The sequence below is a fragment of the Centropristis striata genome, chromosome 24 (genome assembly GCF_030273125.1).
Source record: "Centropristis striata isolate RG_2023a ecotype Rhode Island chromosome 24, C.striata_1.0, whole genome shotgun sequence".
Classification (NCBI taxonomy): domain Eukaryota; kingdom Metazoa; phylum Chordata; class Actinopteri; order Perciformes; family Serranidae; genus Centropristis; species Centropristis striata.
The window spans coordinates 21,763,277-21,784,209 of NC_081540.1; the positions used below are offsets into that span (position 1 = coordinate 21,763,277).

The following is a 20,933-nucleotide window of genomic DNA, read 5'->3' on the forward strand; positions in this document are numbered from 1 at the left end:
AAAAGTGCAGTGTAAAAATGCACAAAAATACTTCTTGCAATTAATATTGATCTGCTGTTCTTGCACTGAAAAAAACCCCAAATCACAGTAAGTGGTTATTTTTTATTTGCTTCAAATAAATAAATAAATAATAAATAAATACCTTTTGTATTACTATTTATACTGTTAAACATGCATTTGAGCATGAAATATGTTTTTGTGTCTTTTTTATGTCATTTTGTGTCTTTTTTGTCATTTTGTGTCTTTTTTGGTCATTTTGTGTCTTTTTTGTCATTTTGTGTCTTTTTTTGTCATTTTGTGTCTTTTTTTGGTAATTTTGTGTCTTTTTTGGTCCTTTAGTCCAACACAAAATGTGATTTTGAATCTTTTTTTTCGTATCTTAAAAGTGCAGTGTAAAAATGCACAAAAATACTTTTTGCAATTAATGTTGGTCTGCTGTTCTTGCACTGAAAAAAAAAGTCACAGTAAGTGGTTACTTTTTATTTTCTTCAAACCTTTTGTATTCCTATTTATACTGTTCTACATGCATTTGAGCATGAAATATGTTAAGTTACTGCACTGTAAACATTTAAAATTGCAGTTTCATCATATCTGGTTAAGTGCATGCTCCTATATGTGGCCCTGTGGTAGTGTAGATTAAATATTGTGGCCCCCTGCAGCATTTAAGTTGCCCATCCCTGATTTAACCATTCACTTCACTTACAGGATCTTTATTCTCATGCTGGGTTATGTCAGTACGGAAGAGGATTAGGGCCACAAATGAAAAAAAAAATTGAGTTCTGACTTTATTCTCAGAATTCTGAGTTTATTCTCAGAAGATATGCTCCAATACATAGCATGTCATAAAAAAATTTTCTTCTTCATGCATTGTTGCATTTTTTGTTCAAGTGTATGTAAAATAAAAACAGAATTCTGAGAATAAAGTCTGAATATGTTTTTCATGTGTGGCCCTAATCATCTTCCATATATCAGACAGTTTTGGGGGTAAAAAAAAAAAAAGAAGAAAAAAAAGAAGGGAAATTTGGATCAGTAGTGTAATTTGCTTCAGCAGAGCTAAAAAAAAAAGACATTTGAACTAAATCCTGTCTTCCCATTTCCCCATATTAACACCCACATGTGGCCCCAAGAGCAAACCTGGGAATTTGTAGGACCCAGCAGACCTCCCAGCCCCGGCTTCACCTGTTCGCATGCACATTTCTTCCCCTTTTTTTCCCACTTGGGATTGCCTTGCATCGCCCCCATGATAATGACCAAAAACCTCATGCCTCTAACAATGCTGTCGTACGCGGGCTGCAGCCTGCTGATCCTCTCCGCGTCCCTCGCCGGTGCCTCCCTGGCCGAGATGGTGTTCCGCTGCCCGGGCTGCACCGCGGAGCGCCAGGCACTGTGCCCGAGGCTCACCGAGACTTGCGCGGAGATTGTGCGCGAGCCGGGCTGCGGGTGCTGCCCCGTGTGCGCCCGGCAAGAGGGCGAGATGTGCGGCGTGTACACCCCGAGGTGCTCCACCGGGCTGCGATGCTACCCGACGCCAGACTCGGAGCTTCCTCTGGAGCAACTGGTGCAGGGCCAGGGCCAGTGCCGGCGCAAAGTGGACACCGAGACGACCACTTACAGCCAGGAGCACCGGGAGCAAACCAGCGGTCAGTCAGTCACTCACTTTACTGGAAAGCTGGTTTTTCTTCTATCAATTTTTAATGACACTGTCTAGACTGCAGCCTGAGGAATAGTGTCTACATTTTGCATAGTCATGTGTGACCATTTTGCACGAGTGGATGATATTCCCAACTGTATTTTTTATATAATATGTCATATAGTTTTGCTTTTCTGCACCTACAGACTTGAAATAATGTGGAAGTTTGCACTACTTGCACTTTATTGGCTCTATTTTGCTGCATTCATTTATCGATCATGTGCTATTTCTTCACTTCAGCTGCATTAATAGAGTATTTTATGCTTGTTGCATGAGATATTCTGACACTCATAAAGTCTGAGGAATAGTGTATCAATTTTGCATAGTCATGAAGGCAAACCTGTGTGACCATTTTGCACAAGTGGATGATATTCCCAACTGTATTTTTGATATAATATGTCATATAGTTTTGCTTTTCTGCACTTACTGACTTGAAATAATGTGAAAGTTTGCACTACTTGCACTTTATTGGCTCTATTTTGCTGCATTCATTTATCGATCATGTGCTATTTCTTCACTTCAGCTGCACTATTGGAGTATTTTATGCTTGTTGCATGATATATAATGAAACTCATGCTAAAGTCTGTGTTGCACAGACCTGTTTATGGTGTTGTGATTCATCCTGGTGTGCATGAGGGAAGAGAGAAACAATAAGAACAGTCACTGCTATGCTCCAAACAGCTGGCCTTTCACTCTTTCCCAATATCCCTCTTAAAAATCCGCCTTTACAGTAGAACAGAGATCAAGGTAGTGTCCTGCTAAAATTCCCAGAAGTTGTACTCGGCTGGGATGGACGCCGAAAACATCATAGTATTGATGTTGACATTTCCACAGGGGAGTGGAGAGAAAGAAACAGAGAGACAGCAGGAGGAATGCAGCATTGATTGGAAAAGTGGACTTTAGGCTTTGACCAGAAATAGCTATAAACCGCTGTTGACAGTACATTAACTGGGTTTTTCGACCTGGAAATGTATGTTGCAGGAGGATCACAGTGAAGTCAATGGTAAATAAGGAAGACGGCCTCATTAATTGGCTGATTCTGAACAGTCAGTGAGCTTCCACAGCGTGATTCCTCCTCGTTTGCAAATCCGTGCTTTGTCAGAGTTTACCTCCAGACTGACACGTGTTTGTTTTGGCACTGAACTCCTGGAACGTAGAGAAACTAGCGGAGACGGCGTTCGTAGTAACCCCTGTTCTCTGTCAGCACTTGACAAAAGGTCAAAAATGCTTCCTGACACGTGTGATTTAATAATCAGCCGTCATAATGACATAACTCCATAACCTGACGCAGCAGTGTTTATTCCTGCAGCCCCTCTTTATGCAAAAAACAGACAGGAGAGAGCTGCAGAGGTTGCAGAGTTACATAAGTGCAAAACAAGGGAAGAAAAGGCAAGGACACATCATGTAAAGGCTTGCTGGAAAGGAGGCAATTTGTTAGGTGTCACTGGTTTTTCTTCTTCAGGTTCGGGTTGCGTCGCAGGTCGAGAGGTCTGAGATTTAGTTAGACGTGTCCAAAAATCAGTAAAAGCTTAGAAATTGCCTCTCAAGGCTGAATGTGGAGTGGATAAAAGCCCTGCAGCAGATGCATTTCTGACAAAGAGAAAATGAGAAAATGGGGCTCAGCGAAGCCACAAAAATTGCAGCTTTTTAGTCATGCCCGATTTATGCAATTCAAAGACTGTTTAGGGACTCAAGTATGCAGAAATATTTGAAAATAACACAGATGCAGATGCATTTCTGACAAAGAGAAAATGAGAAAATGGGGCTCAGCGAAGCCACAAAAATTGCAGCTTTTTTAGTCATGCCCGATTTATGCAATTCAAAAACTGTTTAGGGGGACAAGTATGCAGAAATATTTGAAAATAACCCTTTTGTACAGCATAAAACAATCTATATTTGATGCAGTGATGTGTACAGCTTGATCAAGGTAAAAAGAAACATATTTTTTATCAAGAAGAAGCACCCGATATTCTTTTTCTTGCATTAAAATAACATTTAATTCTTATTTCCAAGCAAAATTGCAGCCATACCAGCAAAGTATATACTTCTACTATATTTTAGCTGTTTTATTTCATAATACTGTTGGTGTTACATATGCTTTACTGTCAGTCTCGGGCTTACTGAGACGACACAGACTTGATTTCCTGTTATAAATTCTTCTTTTTAGATACACAGCAAAAAGGAAGTAATGAAATAGAGTTCGGCTCACGGGGGCTGTTGGGAGACTGAGAGCAAACTTAAACATCCTGGCTACAATCCACTGCATCCTCCTCTGTTCCAGTTAAAGTGAATCCGTAGAAAGCAGAACAAAGGAAAGGGCGATTATAACTCAATGATTAAGTGATTGTATTTAGTGGAGCAGGAGGACTCTTCAGGGGATTCGACACCCTGGGCAAAGGACCAAAGGATGAAATATTGCAGCTGCTTTATTTGGATGTTTATAAGCCTCAACATCCTGGCATCCTGTTTTCCTTGTTGATTTTATTCCAGTAAAACAGCAGGGAGACAAATAACACATCCTAAACTTTGACTTTGGATACTCTAATAGGATTATGTTACAATTGGAATTGGTTTGAGTTACGGCTGGGCGTTATGGCCAAAATCTCATTTGCCGATAATTAAATGCTTGGCAAATGAAAAGGGTTTTCTAATTTTATTAATAACCGGAGAGGAAAATAAACTTAACAGTCAAGTGAAATTATAACCATAAAAGGGTGTGTTGAGATAAGGGGGGCGCTGAATGTAATATGAATAAAAACAGATGATAAATCAATTTTACAGAACAGGTGGCCGACATAAAGGCCCATAATAATCCATACAAACACATATTGGTCTGAATAAACTAAATATAATGGTGTTTCAGCTATAAACATTTTGCTGAAAATTGCAAAATTATTGCTGCCTCTGCTTCAGAATGTTATGAAATGTCACCGAGTCACAATTACATCCCTACTTTCAGCACGGATATCATCACATATGAATAAAATCGGGCATTAAATCCATAAAAGTCTCCGCTTTCCAGTCATACCTGATTTATTCAATCCAAAGACTGTGTAGGGAACCCGGTATGCAGAAATATTCAAATATAATAGACGAAAAATAAAATTTGCACAGCTTAAAAAACCCAACCTGCATTGTTACTGACCCAATAGGATTTGCATAAAGTGGGCATGTCTGTAAAAGAAGGACTCGTGGGTACCCATAGAGTCCATTTGTTTCACAGGACACCAAAATATTCACTGTAACTTTAAAACAGAGCCTTTGACAGCCTCATTGCGACAGTCTATGTAGGGGGTTTCCGCAGGGGCACTGTGGGGAAATTGCCGGCATGAAACCAAAGAATTAAGTAGTTCCATGAAGAATAAAAAAAAAAAAACTTGAGTTCATGTTTTTTCTTTTGAGAGGCGGCCTTCATTTACCCCTTTTCCACCAAGGCAGTTCCAGGGCCGGTTCAGAGGCGGTGCTGAATTTTGAACCAGTTCCTCAAAGAACTGGCATTCGGGCAAGAAAACTGGTTCTAGAGCGGCACCAACTCTTTACTGGTCTCCAACCACGAACCGCTCACGTCAGGGCTGGAGGCCGGAGTATCGTAACCAACAGGACCAATTTTAACGTGTATCATTCATTTTGTTTTATTTATTTAACTGCAATGTGATTGATACAGGCTAGCGTTACTGGGCTAGCTTAGCGGGCAAACAAACAAAAGCTAACATTAACATCTTACGTTCAGTGTTAAAAAGAAAGTAATGGCCGTCCATAGTAGAGGTCGACCAAAACATCACAGATATATCGGGCCGATGTTTGCGTCTTTTACTTGTATCGGCATCAGTATGTGTGTGCGTTTGCCGATCAATTAGCGCATTGAGCAGCCATGCGTTGAGGTAAAAAAAGATTGATGCTAGCAGTAATGCTAACTGAGGTGATTGCCACAGACAATCAACCATCTATGGTTGTTTCTGATGTTGGTTTTCAACGGTTGGTGGCATTGCTAATATTTAAATGTTCTACATTGTTTGCTATCCAACTGTTAATATGTTTTGTTTGTTTTGTTAATAAATGTTTCTTTTTTTGTTTAAATTGAGACTTGTGTAACATTTGTTATCATTGTCTCATTTTTATCATGTAAATGAAGGGAAAAAAGGCAGTATCGGCTTCAAGAATCGGCCCAAAAAAATCGGCAGCAAATATCAGGGATCGGTTAAGACTGATGTCAAAATAATCTGCATCAGCCATAAAAACCACGTATCAGTCGACCTCTAGTCCAGAGCATTCAAGACAAGCAGCATAAATGTGCTGTACATGTAAAGAGGCAATGTAGTTTGCCATTGACAATTGTCAGAGAGCGAAGACGTATCCAGTGACGTAGTGACGTGGCTCTGGAGCCGATTGGTAAAGCCAACATGTTCTGGGAAGGTTCACAAGTTGAACTAACTGGGAACCAGCACCAACCCAGCACTAGAACTAGGTTCGCGTTGGTCGAAAAGCGAGGAATAGATCACTTGATGCATTTTAAGAATTGATTTGTTGGTTTTATTCATCACAACTTGCAATTAAAGCAGCAGTACAATCCCTGTAAAGTCCTGGATCAGCATTACAAACAACCAAAGAGGTCAAAGGTCAGAGCCAATATTCTTTCTCCTCAAACGATCATGCAAGAGAAAATACTTTGGGAAAAGTAAGAGATGTTGAAATCAAGTCAGAGGAGGGAAATTATGGGAGATAATAAATGTGTGGAAATATTCAGTTTTTTATTTGTATTCACCCCAGAACATTTGATTATACTGGTGACTTTACATTACATATGCTCTCTGACTTACACTGACTCACAAACAAAACATAATACCACATATATATAAAAAAAACTGTCAGTGGAGCTAAAAAAAAGTGGAGCAATGAACTAATTTAGTTTTTGTTTGTTTTTAATGAAACTGATTGCACGAAATGTACTGGCACTGCACTGCAGGCTTATTTTCTTCTCCGGTCTAAGCCACAGGCCCTTTCTGTTCCCTGTTTTAAATTATCGAAGCAACTGATTACAGCATATTAGTTATTCAGTAAGAAACAGATATTGCTTCATAAATCCTGGAGAAATAAACACCCCAGGGTGCATAGAACAATTTCAAAATGCGGTAATGTCTTGTTCAGCGCAGCAGGAAGTTTATTGGGTTTCAGTCACACTAAAAACCCTCTTATGATAAACTCACATTCAAAATTGCTGGAGCAAAAATAGGAAATTGACTTTTATAAGTTTAAGTGCATTAGAAGTAGGGCTGCAAGATGCACATGGTGATGCAACACTCCTAATTCAGCAAAAAGCCTGTGATGTTTCTGTGGTCCTGTGACTTTAATTGGACCATGCAGACATGTGGACGTCTGAATTAAACACATGAAAATATGAAATTGCACTTGGTTAAAACCAAATCCTGTGTGCCCAGATTGAACCCCCTTTGGCACTTCAGAACCTCTGATCTGTGTGTTTGTGTGTGCTGCATGAGTGATTGCATGCATGTGTTACACTGCAGGCAACTACTGTACGCTGCAGCAGAACATGCAAATGCTTCATTCATAGGAACTACGGCTGGGCGATATGGACCAATAGTCATATCCCGATATATTTAGGCTGAATATCGATATTTATCCTGATATTTTTATTGCAAAGTGAGAGCAAATGTTCAGTCAAAGTCAAAGCCAAATATGACATGTCACAAGTAGTTTTATTGAAACCGTTTATTTAAGTGAACATAAATACTGTATAACAACGTGAGTACCTTTTTTTTTTTTTTTTTTAAATCAAAGCACCATAGAGTGCACATTTGAATAAAGAAATATCTTAATAAAAATATGAAATGGCTGTGGCAGGTGGCAGGTATATGCCTATGAAATAAAATAGGCCAATCTTTTTCTAAAATAAATATATTTAAATGAGAAAAGAATAACAAAGATTACAAAATAAGTTAATATGACAAACCCTAGCAAGGGAGCATTTATAAAGAAAAAAATAAACATTTTTTTAGCTATATCGATATATGTGATTTGGTCTAATTATTAATTATTATTAATATATTTCCCGATATTTTTAAGTAGTTTTATTGAAACCGTTTATTTAAGTGAACATACATACTGTAAACAACAGGAGAAACCTATTTTTTTAAATCAAAGCTCCGTAAAGTGCACATTAAAATAAAAAAATATCTTTAATAAAAGCCGCAGCTTGCCTGGAGCAAGGATCACAGTTGAACTATATCGATATATGCGATATGGTCTAATTCCATACCACATTTAAAAATATATCGATATGTTTTTTATATCGATATATATCGCCCAGCCCTAATAGGAACAGGAAAAAATATATATCTGAAGCAACGTTGTAACTTCCAGAAAGTTCTTATATAATGTGCATCTTATAATAGACCAATATTTCTTAAACATTCTTAAAGGGAATTAGTGAGGCTTGGTAGTGTAGCAGTATTCTGTTTATATTGTGATATGATACTAAATATTTTCTTAGATTTGCTATATTTTAACGTTGTAATAAATTGTCTTTTCTTGGTTTTAAAGGCTGCATTACAGTCAAGTGATTTAATTTACCAGATTGTTTTATTATTTGCCTTTAACCACTTGGTCATTATATTCACATTCACACCCAAAACTCTTATTGTGAAAGTATTTATAAAACCCCTAATAATTACCGTACAATATAATTGCAATATGGGTATTAAGTTATTTGGTAAAAAAATATTAGAGCCTGACATATATATTAGTTGACAGATATTATTGGCCAGTATTGGCCGATTAAAGGCTAATTGGTATCCATGTATATGCTGTCATATATGTGCCGTTATGAAAACTTTTTTTACACAATATTTAATGCAAAAAATGTAGCTTGGTGTGATTTAGAAATGGTTTTAACTCTTAAATTTGATATTCTTTAAAAAAAACAGTAATTGACCAATATATCAATATTGAATTGATCAATATATTTTTAAATGTGATATGGAATAAGACCATATCGCATATATCGATTTTTTTTCTTTCTTTGTATATACATGCTCCCTTACTAGGGTTTGTCATATTTAGTTCTTTTGTAATGTTCTTTATTCTTTAATAATATAAATATATTCATTTCAGAAAAAGATTGGCCTATTTTATTTCAAAGGCTATTTTTATTTAAGATTTTTTTATATTTAAATGTGCACTTTATGGAACTTAGATTTTTTTTTTAAAGTCTTCCTGTTGTTATACAGTATTTATGTTTACTTAAATAAACGGTTTCATTAAAACTATTTGTGACATGTCATAATTGGTTTTGACTTTGACTGAACATTTGCTCTCACTTTGCGATAAAAATATCGATATTCCGCCTAAATATATTGGGATATGACTTTTGGTCCATATCGCCCAGCCGTACCTTTACATGCTTGTCCTCGCATTTTAATGTTTTCATTCACAAAGTACAAAAAACAAACAAACATCAAAACAAAAAAACATCCCTGAAATGTTACAAGGTCTTGAGGTGGGAAAGTGGCAGTACAGATTTCCCTGAATAATAACCCCTGCTCCTATTTACCACCATGCAAGAAATGCTTTTGAATATTTAAGGCATAGACTGCATTTATGAATATACCTTTAGACACAAAAACGTGGGAAATATGTTCCAGGTTGAAAAGATCTCCTTTTAGTTTCCATGGTTTGGTTGAGTATCCTGGGATGGATTCAAATCACTGTAAAAATAGAAGGATTCAACAAATATTCCCCCATGAACCCAAGATTAAAATGGGTTATTCTAAGATCTTTATAATACAACTAAGTACATTTTTATTCCAGACTTTTCCTAATAACAAAAAAGACTCTATGTTTCATTAATTTTGAGCTGAACTGTCTCCCTGTTCCAAACTAACACCCACAACTTTCCCACTCCTCTCTCTGTTTATGCACAGTACCACTTGATAGTCTGTTCCCACAGAAACCTGGACCCAAATAAAGGTTCTTTTAATCAGACTGGATGGGCGTTTCGTTGTTTTGACTCGGATCACACCATATATGACCTTGATAGGGAATAAGTTGAAGAACAAAACACGAGCAGAGGTAATAGCTGGTTCCTTGAATGTCACATGAATAGGAAAAGTACTACAAATGTAATGGTGCCAATTCTTTTTATGATGAATTGGTTATTAAGCCTCAAAATAAGCTTTTATTTTAGTGTTCATTTTGCCCCAAACCTATCCAGCGACAGTTTTACATGCTGACAGTTTGATATCTTTTGTAACAATACTGTTATAAAAGCTGTTATGAAGAGGAAAAATGAAGTGGAAAACTCCTGTGCCATCTGGTCGCTGAAATCACATTGTTAGCTAACAAGGGGCATTCCTGTGTACCTGCGGGGGCATCCAGACGGAGCCCGCAGGACTGAAATAGCTCTGAGATAATCCCCACCCCACCCCACCCTAGGCTTCTCCAAAAACAGGGGCATTTGTGCCATCTCCCCCCCAGGCGTCAACTTCACGTGTACCCTTGCCAAGAATCTCCTCGTGCCTATTGAGATCCAGAATAACTTCCCACCCTCCTTTTTGGTCAAGGGTGATTTAAGACAATACAAACACTGTCAACTTTGTTCGTTGGTACGTCGTTGTGGCTTGCAGATCAGGTTATTCTTCCCGGTAACAATGGCGGTTAGTGTCTCCCCTCTGGCTCTCAGTTCCACCTTTGTTAGCATGGCGGCGCTAGCTAGACGAGAACTCGCAACACAAATGGCTTTACCCAATATCACAGCAACCCATTCAAGAGTAAGAGATATTTTATTGGCAGCTCTACAGGAAAAAAAATGGGAAGTTATTAGGATTTATCCACTGGGGAACACAAATGGCTTTACCAAATGTCACAGCAACCCATTCTACGGCTGGGCGATATATCGATATAAAAAATATATCGATATATTTCTAAATGTGATATGGAATTAGACCATATCACATATATCGATACAGTTCAATTTTTTTTCTTCTTTTTTATATATAAATGCTGCCCTTGCTAGGGTTTGTCATATTTAGTTATTTTGTAATCTTTGTTATTCTTTTCTTATTTAAATATATTTATTTTAGAAAAGGTTTGGCCTATTTTATTTCATAGGCATATACCTGCCACCTGCCACAGCCATTTCATATTTTTATTTAAGATATTTCTTTATTCAAATGTGCACTCTATGGTGCTTTGATTTAAAAAAAAAAAAAAAAAGGTACTCATGTTGTTGTACAGTATTTATGTTCACTTAAATAAACGGTTTCAATAAAACTACTACTAAACTTGTGACATGTCAGATTTGGCTTTAACTTTGACTGAATATTTGCTCTCACTTTGTGATAAAAATATCAGGATAAATATCGATATTCAGCCTAAATATATCGGGATATGACTTTTGGTCTATATCGCCCAGCCCTAACCCATTCCATAGTTGTTGAGATAGTTCATTGGTGGTTCTAGAGGAAATGTGGGATTTATTTATTCTTTATTTTCTCAGTTTACATTTTGAGAATTGGTTGACAATTTGATAAAGCAGCCCTCAGAGTGACCTTGCATTGTCATATTTGTGCAAAATCTGTGCACAATCCACATAGAAAAAGTGGATTTATGAGTTTATTTTGACTCAAAAATCAATAGGCTTTATAATAAAAATGTATTCGTCAATACCCTGATGCCATCTACTGGATGACCCCAAGAGGTTTTGTCCTCTCTGACTTCTCACATCCCTCATTTCTCTCCCACAGAGGTCAAGAATGATTGTCAGTAGTAGCTGCATGTGATGCCCTACAATTTTGTTGTGTTCCAGCTTGCCTCAGTTCAAATCCTAGTTTAGGACCCGTACAGTCACTCCAGAGTTCACCCAGGGGTGCTGGTAGAGAGCAAGACGCCTGGCCTTGGATGCCGTGGTGTGTACAGACGTGCCAGAGCTTGTCCAAAGCCTGCTTTTAGATGACTGTTGCGGGCCAAAAAGCCTGGAAGGTAAACATATCTGCACTTTGCTGAGTTTGTGTTTCTAGGAAAACAGTCCCACTAGACCTTGCAAAGGATGATGGACTGCAGTTACCTCTTCGCAGGGCCTTTCAACAACTTCTAAGGTGGCACATGACTTATTTCACACCTCTGTGCTGAAAGAAGACCTTTTATGGATTGCCACTTTCTTAATGGATAGTTCAGGTTTCAGTGAGTAAGATTCCTGACCCAAAGATTGGTGCATTCCTAATGTGTTTGTGTGCACTTTTTAATACCTTTGTGCACAGGAATAATCACTAAGATTCTTACTGGATTACTAGATGTCTATAGGAAAAGTACACTGAAAAAAGGTGTTTAGTCTAAAGACAAGATAAAAACACTAAATCTGAGGGAAATGATCTTGCTGCATTGACAGATAATTTCACTTGACAAGATTTCTTAAATTAAGATTGTTAAATCTAGAAATAAGCATGTTGAACACTTAAAGAAAGAAATCAACTCTTAAAACAAGATGAATTATCTAACACTTCTAAATCTAAGTTATTTTATCTTGGCAAGAATCAAATAATTTGCAGTGTTGCAGCTAAAATTAAAACAGGCATACAAACAATTTTCAAATGAATTGCCTCATTTAAATACATTCAAATCTCTTCCCTACCTAATTCATCTATATGCCGCTGTTGCAACAGCTGATCGTGTGCATTTGTTATGAATACATCTAAATACTAATGATCAGAAACTAGTTGACAGCTTTGCTGGCTCAGCTACAAGACATTGCAAGCCAGCTAATATTACATATTGTGAAACTCTCAAAAAAACAGCTCGAGATTTGCTCTTGTTGGCAGCCTCTTGCTCGCTCTCCTTTTCAGATTGTAAGGCCCTGTTTACACGAGGATGCTTGCGGGTAAAAACGACAACATTTTTTATTGGAAGTGCCTTTCCTTTAGATGGTGACGGCGTTTTTGGGGCTTAAAAATGCAAAAATCTGAAACCACCCTCCAGAGTGGAAAACTTTATTTCCATGGTGGGACCTTCAAGCTGCTCTGGCAGCTCTAATAAACTTACAGGAGTCTTTCCACCAAATGTCCAGGATATGTACAGATAGTATTAGTGAACAGAGAAGGATCTGGAATTACCTCCATCACATTCTGGATGCAGCGATTGGTGGGAGGAGCCAGACGGCTGTGAACGAGACCTGGGAGATCTAGTGATGGTGGAGAACTTTGTGGAAGGAGTAGCTGATGAAAAATGTGTGGCGTGAAAACTTCTGCATGCCCAAAGATGCTCTTATGGCTTTAAGTGATGCCGCCTGGCTGCATACAATCACATTTCACACACTTTTGCGTCACCGTATCAGCAGATTTCCTCCTGAAAACGCTCGTCTAAACCAGGAATAAAAAGTGAAGACGCGACGCCACTTTTGCGTCTTCTGTTCAGACCGTCATCATTTAACATAGCCTAAATTTTGAATTTGAACAGGTTATTGTAGTTTGAATATTAACAACGTTCAAACATAACAGTAACAGCCCTGATAGAAGCTCTTGAAAGAAAAGAAAAGAAAAGAAAAGATGTAAAGGAAATACATACACATTTTGGACGGTTTTCCAGCCAGACGATATATAAAATCTCTTGGTTTTCCCCAAAGCTTCTTACCAGTTGGACATGCCCTGAAATCATGGTAGGTGCCAAGGAGGCACCCTGATCAGATGTCTGAATCACCACAATTGGCCCTTTTTTGATGCAAAGGAGCATTGGTTTTAGTCTTAGCTCCCTCCGGACGTCTGGGCTTCTCACCGGATCTCTGAGGCTGATCCCAGCCACCCTACAGAGGAAATTAATTTGACCACTTGTATCTGCTGTGTCGTTCTTTCAGCTACTACTAAAAGGTCATGACCACAGCGGAGGGTCAGGATGTAGATGAATGGATGCTTCACATGTGAACGAGATCTCAATATACTTAAACCCCTTCAATTGGGGCAACAAATCAATCCCAACCCAGCAGAACCACCTATAATGTATTCCTATTCAGTTATTCATTTCTGAAACGCGTAAAAAAAAATTGACGCATTTTAATTGCACTTATTTTTGCACCGCGGAACGTTTCTCACTGGATGAGTTTCAGGAGGAGCGATTATACTGGAGCACCAACTAGCGTTGATGAGTTGAGACAACAACAAACCACAGTGAACATGAAGGAAGAAGCTGATGAGACCTTTGGTTGGCCCCGTGGATGATGGGACATTTAGTTACTAAAAACCAACGGATGGAAGCGTCCATAAGAGCATGGTTGTGTTGCTAGGCAACAAGGAATTCACATATCACCATAGCAGCACATCCAGCCTCAAGTATCACCTCAATGCTAAACATATAGCAGCTAGCGGCTAGTGTGCTAGCTAGCGTGGATTGTGTTTTACTTCAAAAACCAAAGTATTCTAGTTTACAGAAGGTCTACCTACCTATAGGCTACCTGGATTTATGAAATGTACTATATTTATAAATATGCTATTGCTACACTTAATGGCAAACATTGCACTGGTCTGTTGGACTTGAACAAAAGTAAACAATATGTTTGTTGCTTCAGCTTATGTATTCAGTCATTATTCAATGGTATACTAAAAATCCATGTGAGAAAAATTACTTCTCACTGTTCTCAGGTCAAATATTTATATGCGATTAAAATGCGATTAATTTCGATTAATTAATTTATTACAAAGCCTCTAATTAATTAGATTATTTTTTTTAATTGAGTCCCGGCCCTAGTTACAACACAACCCATTGAATTGAAGGATCAGGGTTGAAGTAGATTGTTCTACTTCTGAGAGACAATGATCCCATTGACAACCACTAACTTTGCTGAGCTAAGCCGACCAGTCAACATCCCTCCAAACTGCATGGCGAGACATAAAAAAGACATCACATCCAGGAGTTTGTTTGACAATAAAACAACGGTCTATTTTGTATCTATGGAAATAGAATCCAGCGGGAACGGTGATGTGCTCGGATCTTTCCTTTTTCAACCTTTCCATTCTCCACCAGCCGCTGGCCAAGTCTGCCATTTGCTCAGTTGACCAGAATCTGGACAATCAGACATGACACTTCTCTCCTACGTGCCATCTGGGAATTCGACATGGATCAGATATAGAAAGAAAGCCTCTCGGCCCATTGTGTGAGGATTAACTCAAGCAGTAGACTGGACAGTAGGCCTGCTGCTCTGTTGATACTGCTGATCCCAAGCCCACCGCTGTGGAACGGCTTGGACTGCAGAGGCCTAGCGCCCCCTGAAAGTGGGGTCCTGACCCTCCGTGTTTGTGTGTGTGTGTACATTCAAGAGGGAGATCGCTGTTTTCCCTATAAATTGTGCGTTCATGTGTGTGTCTATGTGCGCCAGACTGTGAGTGAACATCTCAGGTTTCCTTAGAAGAGAGGGGAGTGATGGTATTGCACTTGGAGACTGTGGGGATTATGTAAGACAGCAAAAGAAAAGATGGATGGATGGATAGATGGATGGATAGATATTGGCAAGATGATGGTAATTATACTGGTGATATGATGGTAACAATGCTATAGTGACTAGACGGTATATAATAATAATAATAATAATAATAATAATAGTACAGTATATAATATAAAATATAATATCTAATAATAAATAATAACAATATAAAATAAAAATAAATAAAATAATATGATATATAATATATAATAATAGTAATAATAATAATAATATAATAATAATAATAATAAATAATAAATAAGGCCAGAATAATTGAATAGTAATATATTACAGTATATAGTAATAATAGTAATGGCAGCAACAGTATATATAATAATAATAATAATAATAATAATAGTACAGTACATATTATATTAATTATAATATAATATTTAATAATAAATAGTAATAATATAAAATTAAAATAAATAAAATAATTATAAATAAAATAAAATAATATATAATATATAATATAAAATAATAGTAATAATAATAATAATAAATAAGGCCAGTATAATAATAATAGTAGTATATTACAGTATATAGTAATAATAGTAATGGCAGCAACAGTATATATAATAATAATAATAGTAGTAATAATATTAATAATATAACAATGTGTCGTGCGTAGGTTTAGTGCATTTCTGTAATGTTGATTCTAGCAGAGCTAGATGAATTATAGAGTCTTATTGCAGAAGGAAGGAAGGACTTTGTGTATGGTTCCTTGGAGCAGGCACCCCAACCGCCAATATCTTCATGGAGTGTGTCGTGTGTTTATCTGCACCACTTGTGTACACACACACATGCAGAACACACCTGATTTCAGTTGACTTTTGCCCCTTTTTTGGAAAGAAACTCAGCCTTCAAAGAAAAGCCAGAGAGAGCACGGTGGAGCGTCATAAGGGGAACAGAAGTCCAACAACACCAGATCTATCTGATGGCAAAAGGCGCCAGCACCTTGTTATTGCTTCGTTTGGAATTTCCTTTCTCCCGTTCTCTCTTAGGCCTTTTGTAATCATATTCTACAACCGGATGTCAAATTTACCTCTTGCAGAGTGCAGAGAATGCCTCTCCAGTCCACCACCACCAGTAGCACACACTCGCTTTTATTCTCTGTCCTACAAACGCCTTTCCTTGAGTCTGCACGTTACAGCTTGGCCCTTGCATAATGGTAAACTATCCACTTACTGGCCCACGGTTTGACCTTCTCTACTGTCTGTGCTTATTTCCCTTCTTTCCTTCAGGTGTCAAGTGAAGTCCTGCATAGGTGAAATACATGCTCAGCTGAAAATCAGTAAAAACAAACACTTTTCTGGCATGTACACTACAGGCCAAAAGTTTGGAAGCAACTTAAATTTTCTTTTCACAATGGCTTTCTTAAAAACCAGTACGGATTCTTTGGATTTTTGGATGTTTTTACTGCATTGTCAGACTTTACCTTTATTGAATTGAATCATTTTCCTCAATTTTCAATTCATACATTGATGTTACCAGACCATTGCTGAATAAATGTTAAGAAAATAATAAAGTAAGGGCTTAGTTTTAGGGTTGAGAAGATTTGAAAGAGTCACAACTTCAGTGCAAAAGTTTAAAAAAAACAAATAACAGTTTGCATTATTTGCTTTAGCTCTTTGGCTTTTGAGAGTTTGGATACAAGAATCCCAATAAATCTCAACTGTGTTCATATCTCTGACAAACTACCACAGAAATGGCTAAAATTGAAGCAGCTGAGTAAAGAAACAAGAGTACAGATTTAAACATTCAGGAAAAAAGGACACACAAAGCAATAAAAACACACATTGCAAAAAAGCCAACTTGTATTTTTTGGCCTAAAACAGTGATTTAAGTTGGTAAAACTTGGAAATATAAATTATTGACATTTAGGGCAATAATGTAAGTTAGCACAACAAAGGAAGCCAGTTGTCTGCTCAAAAACAAGTTGGTGAGTTGTTGTTACTTATATCTTTAAGTTGGGGTTCACAACAAGGGACAATAGTTCTGATAACTCTTATTTCTTTGTTGTGAAATGCTGGTAAGCGGTGAAATTTGGTCATTAGCGAAAGCTAGCGGCTAACTAACTCTAGCGGCTAACTGACACGGCTAACTGACACGGCGCTGCTTGTTACAGCTACAAGAGTAGCCATTAGCGTATCAATGCTAACTCAAAATTGTGGTCGCAACATTAGTTGACATTTCATAGCGGCGTTACAATCATGTTGAGTTGACAAAAATCTGAATTCAGAGTTGAGCAAACTCAAAAACAAAACTTAAAATATTTAGTTTAATTGTCCAACTTGAAATTTTATCGAAGTTTGTTGCCTTGAAATTTTGAGTTCACCCAACTTTTCTTTTTTTGCAGTGCAAAGACCTGATAATTAGAGTAAAAATGTGTTCTAATAAGTGACTCTTTATATAATAATCACATTTATTTTGTTGCAAAGTACTTTGTACTACTTTGATCTTGCTTCCAAGCTTTTGGCCTGTAGTGTATATTCACTATTTGACTGAGCCGAGATGTGATCTTGCTCCTTTCTGAGTCATCATGTAACATTTTTTCGTCTTAAATCAGCTGGTTTGGAATCGACGCTCCTTTTCCACTCCCTCCCCGTCAACCCTCAACCCCTAAGTATGCTCTGTTGTCAGAAACAACATGTTGGGTTGGACCTGATGGCCTCTCACATTGTTTGCTCCATCTGTTTGAAGAGAGGGTTTTTTTTAGGTTGATGTTTAACAAGACTCCAAGGAGAGAGGAGACGGTCAAACTGAATGAAAACCGCCTGGAGGAATTATTGGATGGCCACAGGGACTCTATTTGACATAGTTTCAGTGACAGAAACAGCACATGCAATGCATTTGTTGCTGATTAAGAGCAGTGGGAAGTGCACTAAATGACTACATATAAATTCCTCGTTCTTAAAGTGGTATTCCCATGGATTTAAATACATGGCTAATTGGCCTTCATTATTATTGTTGTCCAGTGATGGTATTTATGTTGGACTTTTTCTTTTAAAGGGAACACATTGTGCTCATTTTCAGGTCCATACTTTATGAGTTGCTACTTGAATGTTGCATGCTTCAACGTTAAAAAAGCCCCAAACTTACCGCAAGACTTTTAGTCTCTTGAAGCACCCCTCTTGATGCCTCTGCGCTGTCATTGCAGCCGGGGAATGACGGTAACGGCGATGTAGCAGCACTTTCTATCTAAATATATCATAGTTGTGACATCAAGTCCTGACAGCTCATTTAATGGCACATTTACTAAAATACATGCTATGTGCATTTCTCTGTAGGTTGAGGGTTTGGATTCTTTTAACCACCCTGCTTTATAATCTCACTTTTTAATATTCTGGTGGAACATATTGTGCTCATTTTCAGGTCCATACTTTATGAGTTGCTACTTGAATGTTGCATGCTTCAACATTAAAACAGCCCCAAACTTACCACAAGACTTTTAAACTCTTGAAGCACCCCTCTTGATGCCTCTGCGCTGTCATTGCAGCCGGGGAATGACGGTAACGGCGATGTAGCAGCACTTTCTATCTATATTATAGTTGTGACATCAAGTCCTGACAACTCATTTAATGGCACATTTACTGAACATGCTAGGTGTATTTCTCTGTAGGTTGGGGGTTTGGATTCTTTTAACAGTATTTATATAGCACCCTGCTTCATAATCTCAATTTTTAATATTCTGGTGGCATTCAGGGAACTGTGTTGTTGTTTTATAGAGCATATCAGTAGATTATTAGATAATTTCTCTTGCATTAGGCCAAATGTAAAAGCAGTTGCATTTCATAAATTATGCATTAACCTGCCAATTATTTTCTCCATTAATGAATTATGAATTAGCATGGCATCACAATTACACAGAGCCCAAAATACCACCTTCACAATGTCTGTTTTTTTCCCAACCAACAGTCCAAAACCTCATCATTGTTACATAATATTTCAATAATTTAGAGGTAAAGCAGGAAATCTTAACATTTATGGAGCTGGAATCATGAAATGTTTTTACATGAAACAGGACTTCAAACTTTAAAATAGCTTCCATCGATTTTAAGTTAATAAACTTAAGGCTATATACATGTCAAGTATCTCGAATTTGTTCTCAAGTACAGTACGAAGACCTCAAATTTAGGTCAAATTCCTCATGTAGTCTTCCAAATACAAGTTTTAGAAAAGTGTAAATGATGATGTTGCTCATTTATCACCACTTTTAACATCTGCTAATGCAATTAAATCACACCAGTGAGGAAAAAAAGCAACCATGGAAACCTGACTGTGACTAAAGTTCAGCAGTGGCCAATTTTTCTCAGCCCACAAGCTTGTTAACGGAGCTGCATGTGGTGGCTTCGCTCTATGAGAAAGGAAAGGCTTGTAGTGACTCATTGATTGTGCTGATGCATTACAGAGCACTTTAACAGTGGTTTGGACACCCTACCAAACTTTAGACTCGCTGAAAATGTCAGTTGTGACTCTTGAATTGTGCCGAAATGAAAAGAGAGAAATGCAGTGATTGCTGAAAAGAGCTCTGAATTTAATTCACCAGCGTCCCGCTACCTGAATCCATGGTGGAATGGTTTGTCACGTGTGTTAAGGTGGAAAATCTTGTGTATCTATCGTGCTTCCTTATCAATAAATACCCTCAAAGCTTATCAATACAGTAGCCTACTGGTCGCATACTTTGTGTCATTTATCACATCCATGTCGGTGTCGAAGTAGGCCTATTATAATCTGACCATACTGATCATATTTGGTTTCTTTCACTAATATGATACTTACAAGCACTAGGGCTGGGCGATATGACAATATATATCACCTGAACATTATAGAAATGCTTGTTTTATATATTTTTTTATAATGTTTTTATCGCAATGTCAAAAACCAGCAGCAGAATTCCATTACAGCAAGGTTATTAAGATTCTGATCCCTGCTGGTGGGGGTAAAGCTGGAGCGAACCATAGAGGTGCTGAGTATAGAACATATGACAAAAAAAAAGGGCTTTATCATGTTGTTTTTTTCATATAGACAATTTATGAATTCAATAACCAGTAAACATTCTATGTTGTAATATATATTGTTATTGAGATAAGAAATTACCTATACCGGGATTAAAGATTTTGGCCATATCGCCCAGCCCTAGTTCTAAAATAAGCTCCAAATAATAGGGTAGTTTGTTTTACCTTGGTGCTATTGGTGGAGGTTCAAACAGATGAATGTATGCTACCAACAACATACCCTTGTTGGTAGCTAACCTGCCACCCTGGTGATTGTTTCTTGTGGACCAATACAGGACTGGAAAGTGTCAAATGGAGGAGTTGGGCCCGGTAGTTCAAACCCTTTTCGTGATCACTCCTTCTCAAGGAAAAAAGAAAATATTAGCCGTGTTTCCTTTAGGGGGAAAAGTGTCCACCGGAAAAGTCTCAAGCCACGCCCTCTCAAATGTCGCTCACTCTGCGTGTCTCCATTACAAAAAGGCCTCCAGAGGGATTTACGAGGCTCCGGAGGTGACGTATGGTTTTCGATCGTCGCGTAATTGCTGAGTGACAGTTTCGACCATGATCCGTGATCACATAGGTGACGGATTAAACACGGGAGACAAAACTGTGGCCGCCGTTGCTAACTGCACAACGTCAGCAACTGATCATAAACAAAGCAGCATGGCTAATTAACCGGCATTGCTAACTGTGCACAGAGTGTCCGGGGCTTGTTGTAAACAAACAGAGATCACTAAGTAAGATCACTAAGTAAAACTAACCTCCTGCA

General features: G+C 37.8%; 1 protein-coding gene across 1 annotated transcript in view; it reads left to right on the forward strand.

The window, feature by feature from the left end:
- The first annotated feature begins 1,099 nt into the window (after window positions 1–1,099).
- Window positions 1,100–20,933, forward strand: part of igfbp2a (insulin-like growth factor binding protein 2a) — a 31,779-nt gene continuing 11,945 nt past the window's right edge. Inside the window, exon 1 of the mRNA XM_059327629.1 lies at window positions 1,100–1,640. Coding sequence (XP_059183612.1) covers window positions 1,115–1,640 — 526 coding nt within the window. The 5' untranslated portion in view covers window positions 1,100–1,114. The remainder of the gene's footprint in view (window positions 1,641–20,933) is intronic.